General features: G+C 45.9%; 1 protein-coding gene across 7 annotated transcripts in view; it reads left to right on the top strand.

Annotated features, from left to right (window-relative positions):
• Positions 1-17,883, top strand: part of HECTD4 (HECT domain E3 ubiquitin protein ligase 4) — a 68,519-nt gene extending 50,636 nt beyond the window's left edge. For all 7 annotated transcript variants that reach the window (XM_068412887.1, XM_068412886.1, XM_068412884.1 and 4 more), the window contains 20 exons: positions 401-606; positions 924-1,054; positions 1,280-1,485; positions 1,668-1,847; positions 2,161-3,464; positions 5,141-5,348; positions 6,193-6,416; positions 6,498-6,649; positions 6,857-6,963; positions 7,849-7,972; positions 8,753-8,943; positions 9,568-9,714; positions 10,240-10,359; positions 10,501-10,656; positions 10,929-11,032; positions 12,227-12,448; positions 12,870-13,036; positions 13,510-13,705; positions 13,898-14,120; positions 15,095-17,883. In XM_068412887.1, coding sequence (XP_068268988.1) covers positions 401-606; positions 924-1,054; positions 1,280-1,485; positions 1,668-1,847; positions 2,161-3,464; positions 5,141-5,348; positions 6,193-6,416; positions 6,498-6,649; positions 6,857-6,963; positions 7,849-7,972; positions 8,753-8,943; positions 9,568-9,714; positions 10,240-10,359; positions 10,501-10,656; positions 10,929-11,032; positions 12,227-12,448; positions 12,870-13,036; positions 13,510-13,705; positions 13,898-14,120; positions 15,095-15,231 — 4,505 coding nt within the window. In that variant the 3' untranslated portion in view covers positions 15,232-17,883. The remainder of the gene's footprint in view (positions 1-400; positions 607-923; positions 1,055-1,279; positions 1,486-1,667; positions 1,848-2,160; positions 3,465-5,140; positions 5,349-6,192; positions 6,417-6,497; positions 6,650-6,856; positions 6,964-7,848; positions 7,973-8,752; positions 8,944-9,567; positions 9,715-10,239; positions 10,360-10,500; positions 10,657-10,928; positions 11,033-12,226; positions 12,449-12,869; positions 13,037-13,509; positions 13,706-13,897; positions 14,121-15,094) is intronic.
• Positions 17,884-17,946: the final 63 nt, after the last annotated feature.

Below are 17,946 nucleotides of genomic sequence, written 5' to 3'. Positions count from 1 at the left end.
TGAGCGGGGAAGAGAGTGCTTCTGGTCACTTCTGCTCCTTGTACTTATGCAGTAAATTGAAATATTCCTGCCTTCATACACGGGACAGAACGAGGCAGCTGTGAATCCAGAGCTCTGTATGTCTGGCAGGCTGCCCTCAGGGTTGGCATAAGGCAGGTGAAGAACACAGCTGGCATTTAGAGGGCCACCCCATCTGCAACCAGCTCTGTCAGGGGGGCAGGTCTGGTCTTGGGTGGATCCTTTCTACCGCTGACCCTTCGGAAGAGGTTTGCTCAGCAGTGAGGTTAGAGGCTTGTAATCTTCCAAGTTTTAAAAGACTTCTTTCCACTGTCTGTTTCACAGGCTACACAAACAAGTTGAAGTGATCTCCACATTTGTCATATCTTACTTGTTATTACAGATGGAACAATCAGTTCAAGCTCTATTCTTTTGGCTCAGTCCCTGCAACACTGCATCCATTCCCAGAACTGTGCTGCCACAGACCTCTTCTACCAGGGCAATTCACAAGCCATCAGAGAGTGGCTTACTGTTGCCATCACTCGGACACTGCATCAAGGAGAGGAGAGTCTGTTAGACCTCACTAAACAGATCTGCTCCTTTTTGCAGGTAAAATATAACATTTTATGAGCAGTGTCTTTTTTTCTTTCTAAGGAGCCCTTGCTTTATGTGTGATTCTATCTTCCATAATACTGTCCCTCACACTGAATTGTTTCTCTGGGTGGATTAAATTTCTATAACAATATTCCTGCTCTGATCGCAGTGGGCACACTGAAAACACAAGCAATAGCAATACTCTGGACCATATTAAAATGAAGTAGCCTCACACATGTCATTACTGACAATGTTATATTTTATTTGAAAAAAGAAGAGGGAGGTTGGTTGCTGCTGCGTGGAGGCTTTCATTATGAACTGTTGTGTTACAGACGGCACCAGAACAGTTTCCTGCTGAAGAATTCCCAATTTCGGAATCCAAAGTGAATATGGATGTTAATTTTCCTGGGGCTGCATTTGTAATTGTGTCCTGTAAGGAAAGTCAGTCTGGATTCCGCAAAGAGTAAGTAACGGAGGGACCAAGAATGGCAAAGATTAAAGATGGGCTGCTGGGCCTCTGTGAACCCTGAGTATGTAGTTGCTCATTTTTTCAGATTTTTCTCTTCTCAGAGGCTCATTTTCTGGGTGGTGGGATAAATACTGCAGCGTGTTTCATCTTTCTGTGACTGGGTTGGGATTTTTAGTAGCTGGTTACAGTCTAACCAAACTGTTCTTGCTCTTTTTTTAGTTCATCCCTCTATAAAGCTCCTTGGGCTCGAGTGCTTGTCTACGGGCTCGGGCATAAAGTTAAAAGGAACGGTCAGTTAAACCTAATTGAAGCAGTGTGCTATCCTCGAGATGCCTCTCCAACCAACACGGGCCTGACACCTCCCCCAACAACCAACCAGTACCCTTCGGTGATCACCCCTACGGACAAGGTCCACATCAAACTGGGTAAAAATAAGAAAAAAAATTTTAAAGATTAAAGAAACCTTTTTGACTGTATTCTCAGAAGTGAGACAAGCAGCATCTTAGCATAAATTTAGCCTCAAAAAAATCCTAAAAGGTGTGTTACTACTTTTAGTTTACAAATGCCTAGAGTTGTGATAAGTATTTTCTTTGACCTTTTCCCTTAGGAGTATCTCCTCCTCCCGGAGCTGTGTTGGTCTTGCATTCTCTTCCCCTTGAATTCCCCCTGGCAATGGCATTCACAGAACAGCTGTTAACTTGGAAATTGGAAGATGGGGATGGAAGATCAGAAGATGAACTGGATACTATTCCTGCTTCGATTCTCTTGCAAGTAGTGGAATTTTTAGGTGAGAATGTGGTATTTACCTAGTAATGAGCACCAGTAATGCACTGGCTCAGGTGGAGAGTTTAGGAAAAAAAGAAAAATTCCAGTCACAGCATTTCTGAGCTCTCCCATTGTATTGAAATTTTCTTCAAACTCCAGAAATTTTCTGTTGATATGCATTTCTTGAAATAGCCTTCCTGTCTTTCTTACTGCTGACATACAGCCGTCGAAACAGCCTTTTCTTGTGCTTTTTTTTTAATGTTACTCTTTCAACTCATGTAATAAAGCTCCTAACAATGAAATGCTGACTCCCATGTCTTGCCTTCTGCACACAGGGAACTTTCTCTGGACAACTGACATGGCGGCGTGTGTGAAGGAATTAATATTTCATCTCCTGGCTGAGTTGCTTCGCAAAATTCACAATCTGGAGCAGAAAAAAAATCCAGCAGGATTGTCATCTTCTATTGCCCTGCAGCTAAACCCCTGTCTAGCTATGCTTATGGCCCTGCAGTCAGAACTTCACAAGTTGTATGATGAAGAAACGCAAAACTGGGTGTCTGGAAATGCGTGCGGTGGTTCTGGTGTGGGAGTGGCTGACCAAGGGAGATTTTCAACCTACTTCCATGCTCTGATGGAAGTCTGCCTCGCTGTAGCAGAAGTAACCTTACCTATCAACATGAGCGTAACAGCTAATGTGATGTCTTCAACAAGTGCCCCAAATCTTAGTGACTCTTCGTCCTCGTCTTCATCTTCTCCTGGACAGACACCACAGAGTCCAAGCTTGCTGTCAAAGAGGAAAAAAGTCAAAATGAAGCGGGAAAAGACATCGTCTTCAGGCAAACGGTCTTCATCCAGAGCAGCTGATACGGATGCTGCAATCCTGAGTATAGGAGGAAGCAAGCCTGAGGATATGTTGTGGTTTCACAGAGCATTGACTCTGCTTATAATTCTCAGACACCTGACTAAAAAGGATCCCCAAGGGCTGGGTGTGACAAATGATGCTGTAGCAGATGCGTGTCAAGCACTAGTAGGTCCCACAGCTCACAGCCGCTTGCTTGTCATTTCTGGAATACCAACCCACTTGGAGGAGAGCACTGTCAGAAGTGCCATCAGAAAGGCGTGTAATGCACACGGTGGAGTCTTCAAAGATGAGATCTACATCCCTTTGCAGGAAGAGGATCCCAAAAAAATCAAGGACAAAGCGGAAGGAGGAGAATGCAGGACTGAACTGGAGAAACCAACTGTGTCAAGCAGTGCGGACAGTTTGGATGTCAGCAGCTCCAGCAGTGTCACACCTGCCATGAGTGTTAGTGCCTCAGCGTCCACGAGCCAGGCTTCCCTCTGCAGCTCGCAGGGGATATCTCGGACCGTTAGTGATATCTCAGTTGACCAGTTTCAAGCGGGACTGGAACTGGCCATCCCACCAGGATTGCTAGAACCGCATGTCGTTTCCAGCCAGGAGAGTCTGGACCTTTCGCACTGCAGTACGGGCAGCCTGGGCAGCCTGGGCAGCCTCGGGGAACCACTCGACAACGTAGAAACAGCGTCTGTGTCTGATGTTGGATCAATGTACACAGTCACATCTCTGGACAACCAGCCGCTTCTGTCACGGCCCATCAAAGGGTTTGCTGTAGTGGAGGTAATAGCCTTCAATCAGGAGAGGGTGCCTTTGGGGTCAGTTTCTTCTGAAAGGAGGAGATCTGATTCTAGGAACTTCTTTTTTTAACCTCTGGCTTTAAGAAATACTGTGCTTTTGGTGGTTTGTGCGTAACACCCTGATCTGACTGTTAAGGAAAACAGTGTGCTGTATGTTTTCTTCTGTAAAGATTCTTCTGCTTCACTGAGGCCACTTGAATGATGGAGAGTGAAAGGTACTGTTGGCAAACTGTAGTTCAGACTAAGGAGACTAGGAGTTCTCAGCTTGGACAGGGTGGCTGAGGAACACAGAACTTTATTCTCCATTGGCTTTCTTGTACCATTCACAGTCTTAGAAGCATTCACTGTCCCTCAAAGGACAGAGGGGACCTAGTAGTGGAGTTACCAAGTAGCAATTTGAAAACAGAAGGAAGTACTCTTGCATGTTCCAAGTTGTAGAGCTCATGGCCACAAGGTGTTGCAGAAGCCAAGAGGATAAATGAATTCATTCATAACAGATTAAGTTCCTGGAGGATGTGCAAACTGGTAGCTATTAAGCACAGCAGTCATTGCAGCCTTCAACTTAGGAAATGTTTGAACTGCTGATTTCGGGAGGCTGAGCAAATACATAAAGGAAAAGATCTATTCATTTCCTCTTTCATGTAAATTTCTTCAAAGATTTGCTACTGGCCACTGCTGGAGATTAATTTAGAGATAGGTGGCCCTTTGGTTTGACCCACAAGGCAATTATTTAATGTTTAATGACTATGTTTTCACATATTTTACACCATCTACAGATTCCTCTATAAAGTTACTTCAGAAGAGATGATAAATTTTGCTGATGTCTGGATCCAAATTAATTTTTAAAAGCATTGTGGGTGATTGTCATTGACGCCAGATCACTCCAGGCTTTCAGCTGTGCACAAGAGCCCTTCCCCGCTGTTGTTACACTAACATGCTGCAGGTTTATCAGAGGCTTGCAAAAGCACAACCATTTCTGATAGCTTGTGAATGCAGAGAGACATTTTTGCATAGTCTGGGATTGTATCAGTTTCCCTTGTAGAAGAAAATCAGCTTATTTAGATAGAAAATCTTCAGTTGTTATTCTTAAGCTATTAAGTGACATGAAGAGACCAGAGTTGAAATAAACCATGAAGTGTGTACAGAAGCTGTCAGCGTCTTCACAGTGAAACCTACTCCAAGTCTGTAGCTGCTCTGATGATGGTGCATGGTGGTTATTCTTGGAATCAAAGGAAGTTGTTGTTCCTGTTCCCAGTTTGTGTAGCTAAGACTTCAAGGCCTGTGCTAATTTTAGATCTATTTTTCTAAACGAATTGAAGCAAGGACAGCAGAGTAGCAAATAATGACAGCTTACCCATCTGAAGCTTTCAGCTTCTTATCTCATATTTCTAAGTGCTGTCTCCAGACTAAGAAATGTAATAGCTGGTTCAGAGCTGTGCCTGGTAAACTGGCAGCATGGTGATTTCAGTGCTGTTAGAAAGGATGTTTTCTTGGCTGAACCTGAATTCTGGGATCAAATTATTGATGTAGAAGAATGTAGAAGAGATGTGATAGTGATTATCCACATGGGGAGGGGAGAAAGCTTAAAACCCAGATTAATATATGGAAGTTAATTTGTTTTGTCAGAATTCCTGTTAACTATTTTCATTATTTGTACAGATAAGGTCAAGAGCTAAAATAGAGAAAATCCGAGCCAGCCTCTTTAATAGCAGTGATCTCATTGGTTTGTCAAGCCTGGATGGAGAAGATGAACTGATGGAAATGTCAACTGAAGAGATTTTAACTGTTTCTACTGTAAATCAGAGTTTATTTGACACACAAGGGAGCCCAGCGCTAGAAGATTATTTCAATGATAAGTCAATAAAAGGTATGTGGGTTTCATATTGCAAATACCTCACTTGTGCATTTTTTTGGGACATACAGAGGTCAGATTCTCCTTGCTGGTGTAAATTCAGTGTGACTCACTCATTGATGGGTGACAATGAGGGGGAGCCAGGGAGTAATTTCAGAGCAAGTTTCTTCCCTCTCATCACTTGACAAGCAGCTATTTGCAATCTGAACATTGCTCAGCTGTCCTCACAACTAATCAAACAGTAAAAAAACAACCAACCAACCAACAAAACCCCAGAAAAACCTCCCCACCAACCCCAAAAAACTACTGAGTTGTTTAGTAACCTTTTTGAGAAAATAGCCACTGTACTGATTTACCCCTGTTAGGCCCAGCATAATTTTAGAGTAGAAACTGTTGAAGTAGAACAGCTACTAATTTATATTCTCTAACAACATACAGACCCTAATATACCTGGAATGGGCCAGAAGCCTGAATCAGGGAACAGGGGAGGATAATACTTGGAGGAAGTTCAGTTGACTTCTAGTTCAACTGATGGGTGTTGGTGTGTACCTACACAACATAATTTTTACATTGGCATCATAAATAATCTACTTTTTCATTACCACCGTGATCACTCAAATAATAATTACAGCATGTGGCCAAAACAGGAGAAGGCGTTCAGTTCTCTATCATAAATTAGAGTGCAGAAAGGTCAAGTCTGCTAGTGGAATTTTTCTAGGTGATCTGCCTCTCTTGGAGCAAGTGGCAGGTGAGACAATATTTCAGCTGAATGCAAAATGTTTTTTCACGTTTCAAATTCTAAACAGTTGTCGTGGTATTTTGTACCATATTGCTTTTTTTTTTTTTGTCTTTTAATTAGGTGAGAAATTGGTCCCAGGTGCTCGGGAAGTCCTCACAGAAATATTTAAAAGCTGCATCCATTCTGAGCAAATGCTGAGCTTAACTCCAGCCAAACCCATCAAGGTTGCTGATATCTATCTTAGTAAAGAGCAGATAAATTCTCAGACTCCTGGAAACCTCCTTCATGTGTTCTTCACAAACGTCCGCCCTCCAAAGAAAGTGCTAGAGGACCAGCTTACTCAGGTAGTGCTTTGAAAACTATTGTCAGCATCTTTTTGTGTTGCTTGAAAGCACTGGGTAATTATTCACTTTCTGTTTTGGAAGATTTTAAGGAAATACGGTGTGCCCAAGCCGAAATTCGACAAGAGCAAGTACAACAAGGCAGGCAAAGAACAGCATCCAGTGAAGGTTGTGAGCACCAAGCGCCCAGTTACTAAACCACCTGCAAAGGAAAAGTCCATGCTCAACAGTGTCAGGTTGGTGTCTTCAGCCTTCTGACAGCTGCGAAACATTTGATCTCTCTTTAGGAATCCAGATTTTTATTCCCCCTCCCTCTGTGTTTCCATGTACGGATTGGAAGAGGGAAATGTGATTTTGAGATTATAAAAGACCTTCAAGGAATGTTTTGGTTTCTTGAACAGATGAAAGAAAACTTTCATCCTAACGTTCCCTTTGCCCCTTAGCCGAACAGCCTTAAGTGAGAAGAAACCTACTGTAAAGCCAAAATCTCCTGAGAAGAGCAAACCTGAAGAGAAGGACCCTGAAAAGTCTCCCACAAAGAAACAGGAAGGTAGTAGTTGTATAGAATTTTTCTAAAGTATTACATCATAGAAAAGAAATGCATTTTTTTGTATGATGTCATTATAGATTTGGTTTGTCTTTGTTTTTAATTTAATTTTTTAAAAATAGTGATTTAAAATGCAGCTTTTATTTGTATATTTGTAAATCTGGACTCATCAACGTAAGTGAGAGCAAACCACGCTCATGCAATTCATACAACAGTAGGTGTAGGCCATGTGAGTACACTGGGTGGAGAACTGACTCCCAAGAGGTACAGCTCCAAGGCTTTTTTTTGTACAGTGGAGGGTTAGGGGTTGAACTAGGGGTTGAAACATGGGGTTGAACTAGGTGGTTTTAAGTGGCATTCTCAACTTATATCGGAAAATTATTAAGTTGCAAGAGGAAAACTGGATGAAAGAGAAGCTTCAGATGCCTCATAACTAGTCTATCCATGGAGGAGACAGCACAGCCATGCCCTGACAGGGGTTAGTTCCAGTCTTGCTTGATTTTCTTTCTCTAGTCAGGTGGAAGAGTAAATAGACATGAGCTTGGACTCTGCTCCTCACTGCAGGAAATGCCAGGTTAGCTCAGAAGAGGGGAATTCAGCATTCAGCCGAGTGTGGATCCGTGACACGTGGTCAGATTGGTGGAGCTATTCCAGAGGGCAGCTGGGGGATTGGTGTCCTTGAGAGGAAAGAATGAGTGCTGTTTGCTGAAGGCCAGGTTGGACCTGAGTAGCACGATGGTTAGACCTACTTGAGAAACGAGCCGTGGTGGGAGGGTAGAACCAGGAGACAGCTGACACAGCCACCTCATACACCGACCCTTTTTCTGTGTGGTGTGTACACCTTATAGTAAGTCACTAACTATTTGATGGTTGTATCTTTGCTCTCAGTTCCTGAGGAGAAGTATTTGACACTGGATGGGTTTCACAGATTTGTGGTTGACCGATCTAAGCAGGATATCCGTAGTGTGTGGAGAGCTATTCTGTCCTGTGGATACGATCTGCATTTTGAAAGGTACATTTTGCAAATCTTTTTGCAAAGGTGATACTGATTAATTGTGCTCACTTCAAAAAAACTTCATCCCAAGTGTTCCTACTCCAAGTGTGTCAGTAACATGCAAACTTCTACCCATGGCTGCAAGGCCTGTAGAGAAAATTGTTGGTTATTTTCTTAAAACGTGCTATAAAAGAGTCACTGTGCTGTCAAAATGCAGGTTCCTGACTTTCTTGTACACAGCAGAGCTAACAAAATCATACGCCAAACTGTCCTTTGTAGGTTCCAAACTGTATCATAAATTGGCCTGATGAGAGCTGTAGATCCATCTGGCTGTCTCTGGTTTCCTTCCACAACAGCTTTCTATTCTGTGCACTGGGTGATTGTTTGAACTGGCCGTGTTGTTACTGGGCCAGTAGTAGTGTAGAAGAGGGAGCAGTTACATCCTTGTTGATATTGTGCAGGAAGAAAGTCCCTTAAATGAATTCCCCTGATCTCCCTGTGTCAACCACAAGTGAATTGCCACGTCCCCTTCCCCTGTATCCACTTCAGAGCATAAAGAAGATAGTGTAGTAAGCTTAATAGGCAGTTCCTTTTTTTTCTTACTACTTAATAACAGTGAGACAAGGTAGGTGATAAATCAATTCTTATTCTCAAATTGGAATTTTTGTAATGAAACAGCTCTGCTTAAGAAAAGGGGAGACAAGTAGAACAAGGTGCCTGGTGGTGTGCTCACAGTGCTCTTAGTGTGAGCAGTATTGCACTTGTGTTTCAGCAGGTCTGATGCCTTCTACATTTCAGGTGTGCCTGCATTGATGCAAGACATGCTCAGAAAGCATCCCGGAAATGGACACTGGAGATGGATGTAGCCCTCGTCCAGTATATTAACAGGCTTTGTCGTCACCTTGCCATCACACCAGCACGACTTCATCCCCATGAGGTTTATTTGGATCCAGCTGATGCAGCAGATCCCAGAATTTCCTGTCTATTGAGTATGTATAGATTGTTTATGTAGAGGCTTTCTTCAATGGAAGAGCTGAGTAGTGCTCCTGAATGACCTGGCTGTCACCCAGGTCATTGGGACATGCCTTTGGAGGCTGCAGATTGGAGCCTCTGTGGGCCAAGGGGAGCACTGAGTCTAAGTCTTCTCTCTCCTTGGGCACCACGGTGCCTTTGGCAGCATTGTTGGAAATGCACTGCAACTGTTCTCTGCTCCCTGAGGGTACCTCCTAGATCAGGCTGGAGCAGGAAGGTCTCTGGTGAGTTCAGCTTGCAGGGGGAAGGAAGGTTGGATTTCAGTTCTGGACCTAGGCAGGCTTTAGTCACCTAAATCCTGTTCTAAGCACTAAGTTCCTTTAAGAGGGTCTCCAGATAATGCAGATTCAGTGAAGATGAAAGATACTGGATTGGACACCCAGAGACTCGAGATCCAGAAGGAGTATCACAGATCAGGGCTGTTCTTGCATCTTCACTCCTCTTGTTGATGTGCAGGGATCAGGAGGGGGCTGCTTTAGAAGGAAGCTTGTGTGGCTCCTGGACTGAACCTGCTGGGAAGATGGACTTTGCAGTAGGTAAGGGATCTCTTTGTCTCTCTGACTGGATGTTTCCCACCTCAGATGTTCCCGTTGAAAGTCTACGCCTACGATTTGCACTGCTCCAGTCTCTCAATACAACGTTGGAGACGTTCTTCTTGCCTCTGGTGGAGCTTCGGCCGACGGAGATGTACGCAAACAGCATTGCTGCGCTGCTGCAGGAGGCCAAAGGTCAGCTGCTCGGGGAAGGCACGTGTGGTTTGAAGAAGATTTTAAGGTTGTATAGCCTTCATCAGACAGCAAGGGGCGACAACCACAGACCCCAAAAACTCATAAACCCAATATGGGAAGTGAGGAACGTTCAGAGATTGGTCTTTATAGAGCCCATATTTATGGTGCCGTGTGACAGCCCTATTTTTTATCGTGTTTCCTTGCCTCTAGCATTGCTGTCAAAACATCTCAGATTTCTGAAAGCTCTTTGGCAAAGTGTTTCTGATTTACCGAGATTGTGGTGGGGTTGCTAGGATCTATTTATATAACGTTGGAATTGTGTTCATCAGTGTTCTAACCCAGTGCACTTCTTCCAGCAGGCATTAGTAACAAATACTTTTTTTTTAAAAAAGAAGAGATGTGGATTAGCCATATCTTACCTAATGAAGGTGAAATAATTACTCTGCCATTGTCCAATAGAGAATTTCAGAAAATAAGATTGTAGGAGGATAGATTAACTATACTGAAATGTGTTTCTTTGTTTAGGTTTAATCTTTTATGACACAAAAGTAACTGTAATGAACAGAGTGCTGAATGCCACTGTCCAAAGAACTGCTGATCATGCAGCCCCAGAAATCACCCTGGATCCCTTGGAAATCGTTGGAGGTATGGGAAACACTTCTGCTTTTCAACATGCCTTTTAATCCATTGCAACAAGTCAGATCTGTTTTAACCAAGCTCAGATGCTCATTAATACAAAATACTCCGAGTGTGGGGATTTCATTTTTTTCTGTTGTTTTTAACTAGGGGAGATCCGTTCTTCAGAGAATTCCTACTTCTGTCAGGCAGCCAGACAGCTCGCCTGCGTGCCATCCTCGCAGCTCTGCGTTAAACTGGCCAGTGGTGGGGACCCCACGTACGCTTTCAACATCCGCTTCACAGGGGAGGAGGTTCATGGAACAAGTAAGTCGGGATTACAGAGGTACCAGCACGGGTGGCATCGGGTACAGTCGTGAGAACTTACTCCAGGTGGAACCCAAGTTCTCACCAGCACGTGGCATATGTTAACTTTAAGGAGCAGCGTTACCTCTGTGGTGTTTGTAGTCCTGCAGATGGGAAGGAATGAAGCTTCCAGGAATTAAACAAGCCAGATGGTTAATTGTCATATTTTAGCTAATAGAGCAGCAGTAACAAGCCTCGAGGGCATTTCATTGCTTTGCCCCTCTCTTTTTCAGGTGGATCTTTCCGTCACTTCCTTTGGCAAGTTTGTAAAGAGCTACAGAGCTCCTCGCTCTCCCTTCTCCTGCTGTGCCCGAGCTCTGCAGTCAATAAGAATAAGGTGTGATATCTCAATGCAAGACATGGAGTTGCTTTTCTATTTTTCAATGCATGTGTTTGAACAGGAGCAGAACATGTTCAGTTAGCAATACAGAGAGAATCACAGAATCACAGAATCACTCAGGTTGGAAGAGCCCTTTGGGATCATCGAGTCCAACCATTGCCCTGACACCACCCTGTCAACTAGACCAGGGCACTAAGTGCCATGTCCAGGCTTTTCTTAAACCCCTCCAGGGATGGTGACTCCACCACCTCCCTGGGCAGCCCCTTCCAATGGCTAATGACCCTTGCTGAGAAGAAATGCTTCCTAATGTCCAACCTGAACCTCCCCTGGCCAAGCTTGAGGCTGTGTCCTCTTGTCCTATCGCTGGTTGCCTGGGAGAAGAGGCCGACTCCCACTGCGCTACAACCTCCCTTCAGGTAGTTGTAGACTGCACTAAGGTCACCTCTGAGCCACCTCTGATTACCAGTCACACCTACCCAGATAGGTCTCACGTGCCTGATAGAGCTGCAGATGACTGTTGATGAATCCCCTGTTGCACTTCATGTGTACTGCAGGCACTTAAAGGAGTAGCCAAGTAGTCAAACTGCAAAATGTAGCAGAATTAAGACTCCTCGTCAACATTTGGTTGTCTGATTTAGAGATTGTCCATCCCAAACTAGTGAAGTCGTGTTCTGCTGGTGTTACTCCAGGGATGTCACCAGGAAGGTCAGTCACATTGCTAGTGCTATAAGACGCTTCATCCATGCTATTTAATGCATATTTAGTGTCCTCCTATCTTGTGCAGTAGATATATTATAGAAACAAGATAAAGCTCATGGCCCAAAGAATTTACAGTAGGTGAGGTGTAGTTCCTTCCTAGGCGTAGTCACAAGGCAGGAAGACAGCTCATTTTGCAGAAGACCAACTATGTAGCCAGCCTGGCTTTGTGTATCCAGACTGTATCTCAGAAACATCCCACAACTGAAAGACTTATAGAACTGACAGCACAAATACAGAAAAGTCTTGTGATTAACAGAGCCTGGAAAAGGAAACTCTTGATGGTTTTGCTTTTGGTCCTTTTGTAGCCAACTAAACAGTATCCATCATGCTCAAATCAGTGTTTTCACAAGCCTGTTAACTTGTGGACCTGCAGGGTCAGCATCAGTTGTTACATGCTGGTTTGTGTGCTCTGTTCTGGGTTTTTTCCCAAAGGGGAAGTACATCCTGACACCCAGCCCCATCACCTACGCCGAGGAGCAGCTGTTCCATTTCTTCGGGCAGCTCTTGGGTATTGCAATTCGAGCAGACGTTCCTCTGCCACTTGACCTCCTGCCCTCCTTCTGGAAGGCCCTGGTGGGAGAGCCGCTGGATCCTGACGTTGATCTCCAGGAAGCTGACATCCTCACCTACAACTACGTCAAAAAATTTGAAAATGTAAGGAACTTTTTTTTTTCCTCTTCCCTCCTTTTTTTCAGGGTTTGCCCCCCAAACACATTCTATAGCAGCTGACTGCCTGCTCTGAGGGGTAGTGGTGGGCAGGTTTTTCGTGTGAGCAGGGTCCTGAAGGGTTTTGACTCATCTCGGGTGCAGGATTTTACATCTCAATGGCTTGGAAAAGCTGCTCAGTCTCCTCTGCTGCCAGGCACAGGGGAATTAAGGCTTCTGAAATGTTTGCTGGAACTTGGCAGTGCTAAAGAAAATAACCCACTGAAGCAGTTCCTGCCTTTCACTGTCCGTGGTGTGTCCAGGTGACACAATGAGTGCGCGTTGTACATTGTGGTGATACCTTCAATGAGTCCCAAGAATAACATACTACGACCTGCTGGGCATCAACTGGTGTTGTGTTTTGTGACAGATAAATGATGAGACAGAACTGGAAGCTCTGTGTGCAGAAATTGCCTCTCAGCATCTAGCAACAGAGAGCCCTGACTGTCCTAACAAGCCGTGCTGCAAATTCACCTACCTGACCATGACGGGGGAGGAGGTGGAGCTGTGCCCCAGAGGCAGGCACATCCCGGTGGCGTGAGTAACAGCTTGCTTGGCAGGGTGTTGCACTGGGTTACGTGAGGAAGAAGCATCTCTGGAATCATTTTCCAAGCGCCAGGCTCTCCAGAGATGCTTTGGTAACAAGCTGAAGGATGGAACGATCTGGGAAAGCTTTACATGTGCTGGCAGGTACTTGGGATCCCTGGTGCTAGTCACTGCCTTTTGCTTGGTGAGAAACAGAGAGGTGAGGAGCAGTGCTCATCAGCTGTTTGCTGGCTTCAAACACCCACAGGTAGGAGGCTTGTGAGAAATGGGCAAGCATGAGAGGAGAGGAGGGAGCTGAGGAAAGTGGAGTTAAATTGGGAAGCATCAGAATGCAAATAGCTTAATGCTTACTCTTGGGTATTCAAAAGGGGAATCTCCCCATGAAACCCTCCTGTATGTCACGGTCTGGGGTAGGGCAGGGGGTTCTTGTACGTGTTCCTTGTCCTGAATCTCTCTCCCTGCAGGTGGGAGAACAAGGACGTGTATGCGACAGCGATCCGGAGCTTGAGGATGCGCGAGCTGCAGACCCCCGAGTGCATGACCGCGGTGCGTGCTGGGCTTGGGTCCATCATCCCCCTGCAGCTTCTGACCACGCTGACCCCGCTGGAGATGGAGCTGAGGACGTGTGGGCTGCCGTACATTAACCTGGAGTTCCTCAAGGTGTGAAGAACTGCAGCTGCTTTGGGAAAACTTCACCCATTGCCCCTATTTTGAATTGCAAATAGTTTCTGAGAACCTAAAATAAACCTGTAGCAGACAACGTCTGGTCCTAAATGTTTCTATTTAGTTATCATAAGAATGTTACCAGGGAGAAGGAGGCAGCAGTGGACATGTCGCTTTCTGTCCTCCCAGGCACACACCATGTACCAGGTGGGCTTGATGGAAACCGATCAGCACATCGAGTTCTTCTGGAGCGCGTTGGAGATGTTCACTCAGGAGGAGCTCTGCAAGTTCATCAAGTTCGCCTGTAACCAGGAGCGGATCCCCTTCACCTGTCCTTGCAAAGACGGAGGCCCCGACACCGCCCACGTCCCGCCGTACCCCATGAAAATCGCCCCCCCCGACGGCGCCGCAGGTGCGTTTGCACTCGCTCTCCCCAGGCAAAGAAAAGCGGTTCTGCTCACACCGTGCTCCGGGCTTCTGGTTCCCCTTGGTTTAATTTACACGTGTGCTTAAAGCGCAAAGAAAGACAAAAGAGAGGCAGGGAGTTATGGCTGTAAATCAGAAGAGAGAGAACTTGGTTTTAAACCATGTAAAAATAAAATTTAAAATTAACTACTTAAAACGTTGCCCTCTAGAGATAAGGAGAGACTTTGTGTAATAGTTCTCTCGTATGCTTTTAAAATGATTGGACTATCAGAAAACATCAGCCTGAGGACTGAGTGGGAAGGACAGCGGTGTTTAAGGTTCAAGGGACATTACGGGCAGGAGTTTTACTATTTTGATACTCGTTAGTAAGGGGCGTGGGGGAAGGACCCAACACACCTTGAATCCTGTGTCCAGTTCTGGGCCTCGCACTTCAAGAAAGAAGTTGAGGTGTTGGAGCGAGTCCAGAGGAGGGCGACCAAGCTGGTGAAGGGTCTGGAGGGTCTGACCTCCGAGGAACGGCTGAGGGAGCTGGGGGTGTTTAGCCTGGAGAAGAGGAGGCTCAGAGGTGACCTTAGTGCAGTCTACAACTACCTGAAGGGAGGCTGTAGCGGGATGGGAGTCGGCCTCTTCTCCCAGGCAACCAGCGATAGGACAAGAGGACACAGCCTCAAGCTTGGCCAGGGGAGGGTCAGGTTGGACATTAGGAAGCATTTCTTCTCAGCAAGGGTCATTAGCCATTGGAAGGGGCTGCCCAGGGAGTCACCATCTCTGGAGGGGTTTAAGAAAAGACTGGCCATGGCACTTAGTGCCCTGGTCTAGTTGCCATGGTGGTGTGAGGGCAATGGTTGGACTCGATGATCCCAGAGGGCTCTTCCAACCTCATTGATTCTGTGATGCTGTTGGAGCTGAGGTGAGCGGTGGCGGGTGTGTTCAGCCCCTTCTGGTGCTTCCTCCCCGCAGGTTCCCCGGACTCTCGGTACATCCGCGTCGAGACGTGCATGTTCATGATCAAGCTCCCGCAGTACTCCTCGCTGGACGTCATGCTGGAGAAGCTCCGCTACGCCATCCACTACCGGGAGGATCCGCTCAGCGGCTGAGCGGGAGGAGCGGCCGCCGCCAGGTGACTCTCTGGGTTGTTTCGTGACTCTGCTGACGTGGGAAACCCTTCAATCCACACACAAATACCTCCTGTACCACTGTGTGACGAGCTGGAGGTTAATTTATTTTCTGAACTTTGGTTCCCGTTACAATAATTACTGGAAGACTTTAACATTTTGTATTTGTAGACTTTGTGGTGGACTGGTTATTTTGCTGCCTTGTTTGTGGAATATTTGTAGGATAGTTCAGTAAAGACCAGTTTGTGTATAATTTAATTTTGAAAAAAAAACCTTGAAACATGTACATTTCTAATTTTGTAATTTAGAACGATGTTACCCATGGAGACACGACACCGGGGAGGGCGTGCTGAGCTCGGGAGCGCTCGGAGGTGAAGGCTCGGAGATCGCTCTCTCCTGAGAGATTTTTGAGTACAAAAATGGAAAGAATCAGGTGCGGGGAGGGAATCACTGCTGGGCCCTGCACGGTGCCTCGTCGCAGGCAGAGATTGGGCAGAACTTGTAGCACTTGCTTGAGTTTTAGAGCAGGAAATTGCTGCCAAGCTGCATGTTTACGTTTCCACCATTTTCTTGTCACTTTATTTACACTATCAGCAAGCACAGGGGGAGCCGCCACCATTCATTGGGGCTTTCAGCCAGACACTCTAGGAAGATTTAGGATTGAAAGAACAGTGAAGGGGCCATAATTTGGTCGGGTTCTTGCCCTAGATGTTCTTGAATGTCTGCTTCGCTTAGTAACGAAATAGTTTATTGTAATTAAAATATTAGCAGAAACAAAGTGGCTTCTTTCTGGATGGTGTAAGATACCACAGGGCAAGTTTATAATCTGGGACTTTACCCTGTTTCCGTGTGGTTAAACACCTGTAATTCCTCTTTGTACTCAAAAAAGGATCTTTAAGAGCAAATTACCCGAGAAATGTGACACCCAAAAGGTGGGGGGGAGGCACAAAGTGCCGCCGTTGAAGCTAAAGCTTCTATTTTCGATAGGAAGAGAACAGGCTCCGGAGGAGAACAGCTCTCGGAGCTTGACTTCTGTACGTTGTGAAACACGTTCTGGGTGGTTTCAGAACAACACGTCACCACACGAATCTTCCTTTACTCCTCCAAAAGCAGCTGCCCCGCGCCGGGTGCGTTTAACGGCGCGTGAATCCCTTGGCACGAGCAGAATTCCCCGCGTGCTGAAGGAGCGAAGCGCCCGCGCGGAGATCGCTGCAGTAAGTGAAGTGCCAGCACTGAGCTACAACTCGTTATCGTCCTTCCACTGCGCTCAGCGCCCGTCTGCCCCACAAAGGGTGCGTGTAACTGTACTTTAGGGTTGGTATTTATGTCTCTTTAGAAGATGGCATATGCTAATTTGGCTTGTCAGTGGTAATGGGAATTGAAAACGCTGTATTTATTGTATATTATTGTGAATATTGGGGAATGACGAGTGTGTGGTACCTGGGAGATAAAAATGTGAGTAAGAGAGAAAAGCCTGAACCCGTGTGTATATTCTTGTTGTTTTGTGAGCGAGTGGAGAAGCGTGTGTGCAGCAGGTGTAGTCGTTGGCGCCCCGAGCTGCCGCGTCCTGCGCTTAGGGAAGGGTGTTCCGAGGAACAGAGACGCGCAGGCACGACGTTTGCTCTTGAATCTTGTCCGTTTCCTGGTAGAGGCTGAGGCTGTAGCTGAGAGTCACTGGGAGGGAGCGCAAACGTGCGTGGAGTTGGCAAGGACCCAGGGGAAACTCAGCAGAAGGGACGCTGGGAGCGGGGTTGTTCCCCAACGGGCCCCATGAGGTGGCATGAAGATCATCAGCTGCGTTTCACGGCAGAGCTGGTGGTGCTGCCAGCGAGAGGGGTGGGGTTTGTTCCATGTATTGGGTTCAAATCGCTGTTTTGAGACCTCAGTGCCCTGGGGGGGCTCACGGCGCAGTCACGTCCCCCCCGGGCGGGGGTCCGGAGCTCGGCACACCCCCTTTTCCAAGGCTGTGGTTACAGCTGGGAGTAAGGAGCTGCTGCTCGTGTCTGCTCCTTCCAGAGAGCGCGTCTGAGTGGAACGTGTCTGCGCCTTGGCCCTGGGAAGTGTGCTGTAAAGCGACTTGAGACGTATTTATTACAATTAATTATTTATGATGACAAATAACGAACTTTTAGTCGATGCTGTTTACACCTCGCTGTGTAAATGAAGCTGCTTAGACAGGAACAATGTCACACCGAGAAATAACCTCCGTCGCCTTTGGGTTGTCCCGAGGAAGGGAACGAGCCCTGCAAGGGCCTGAGCTCTGCGGGGGAGGTTGGCTTTTTTTTTTATTTCACACATTTCTAGGAAGGAAGCGCTGCAGCGGTTTGGCTGTAGCTCAAATGGCCTTTTAATTAAAGCTTTTCTAATCATCATTCCTTCCTTGTGCTTTAAATGAACTTGACATTGTCTGTAATAGGCTTGTTTGTCAAAGCAGAGATTGGTTTGTGATTTTTTTTTTTTTTTTAATCTATATTCATTCAGAATGTAAAATTACACTAAACAATGGAAAAACTCTGGAGCTGGGTATTAGTTCTAGCGCGGTGTGTGTCCATCTCGGTACCGTACACGGCATTAACCTGTCCAGTGCTCTTGCCCGTACAGTGTACACTTGCATAAAGGAGATTCTTAACATCCCCTTAGATGTATCGTGTCCTTATTTGGGGCTGGAAATAATTAAAAAAAAAAAATCCTGGGTTA

Source organism: Nyctibius grandis, chromosome 14 (genome assembly GCF_013368605.1).
Source record: "Nyctibius grandis isolate bNycGra1 chromosome 14, bNycGra1.pri, whole genome shotgun sequence".
Taxonomy (NCBI): domain Eukaryota; kingdom Metazoa; phylum Chordata; class Aves; order Nyctibiiformes; family Nyctibiidae; genus Nyctibius; species Nyctibius grandis.
Note: the sequence above shows the minus strand (reverse complement) of the source record. Positions and strands in the feature narration are given on the sequence as shown.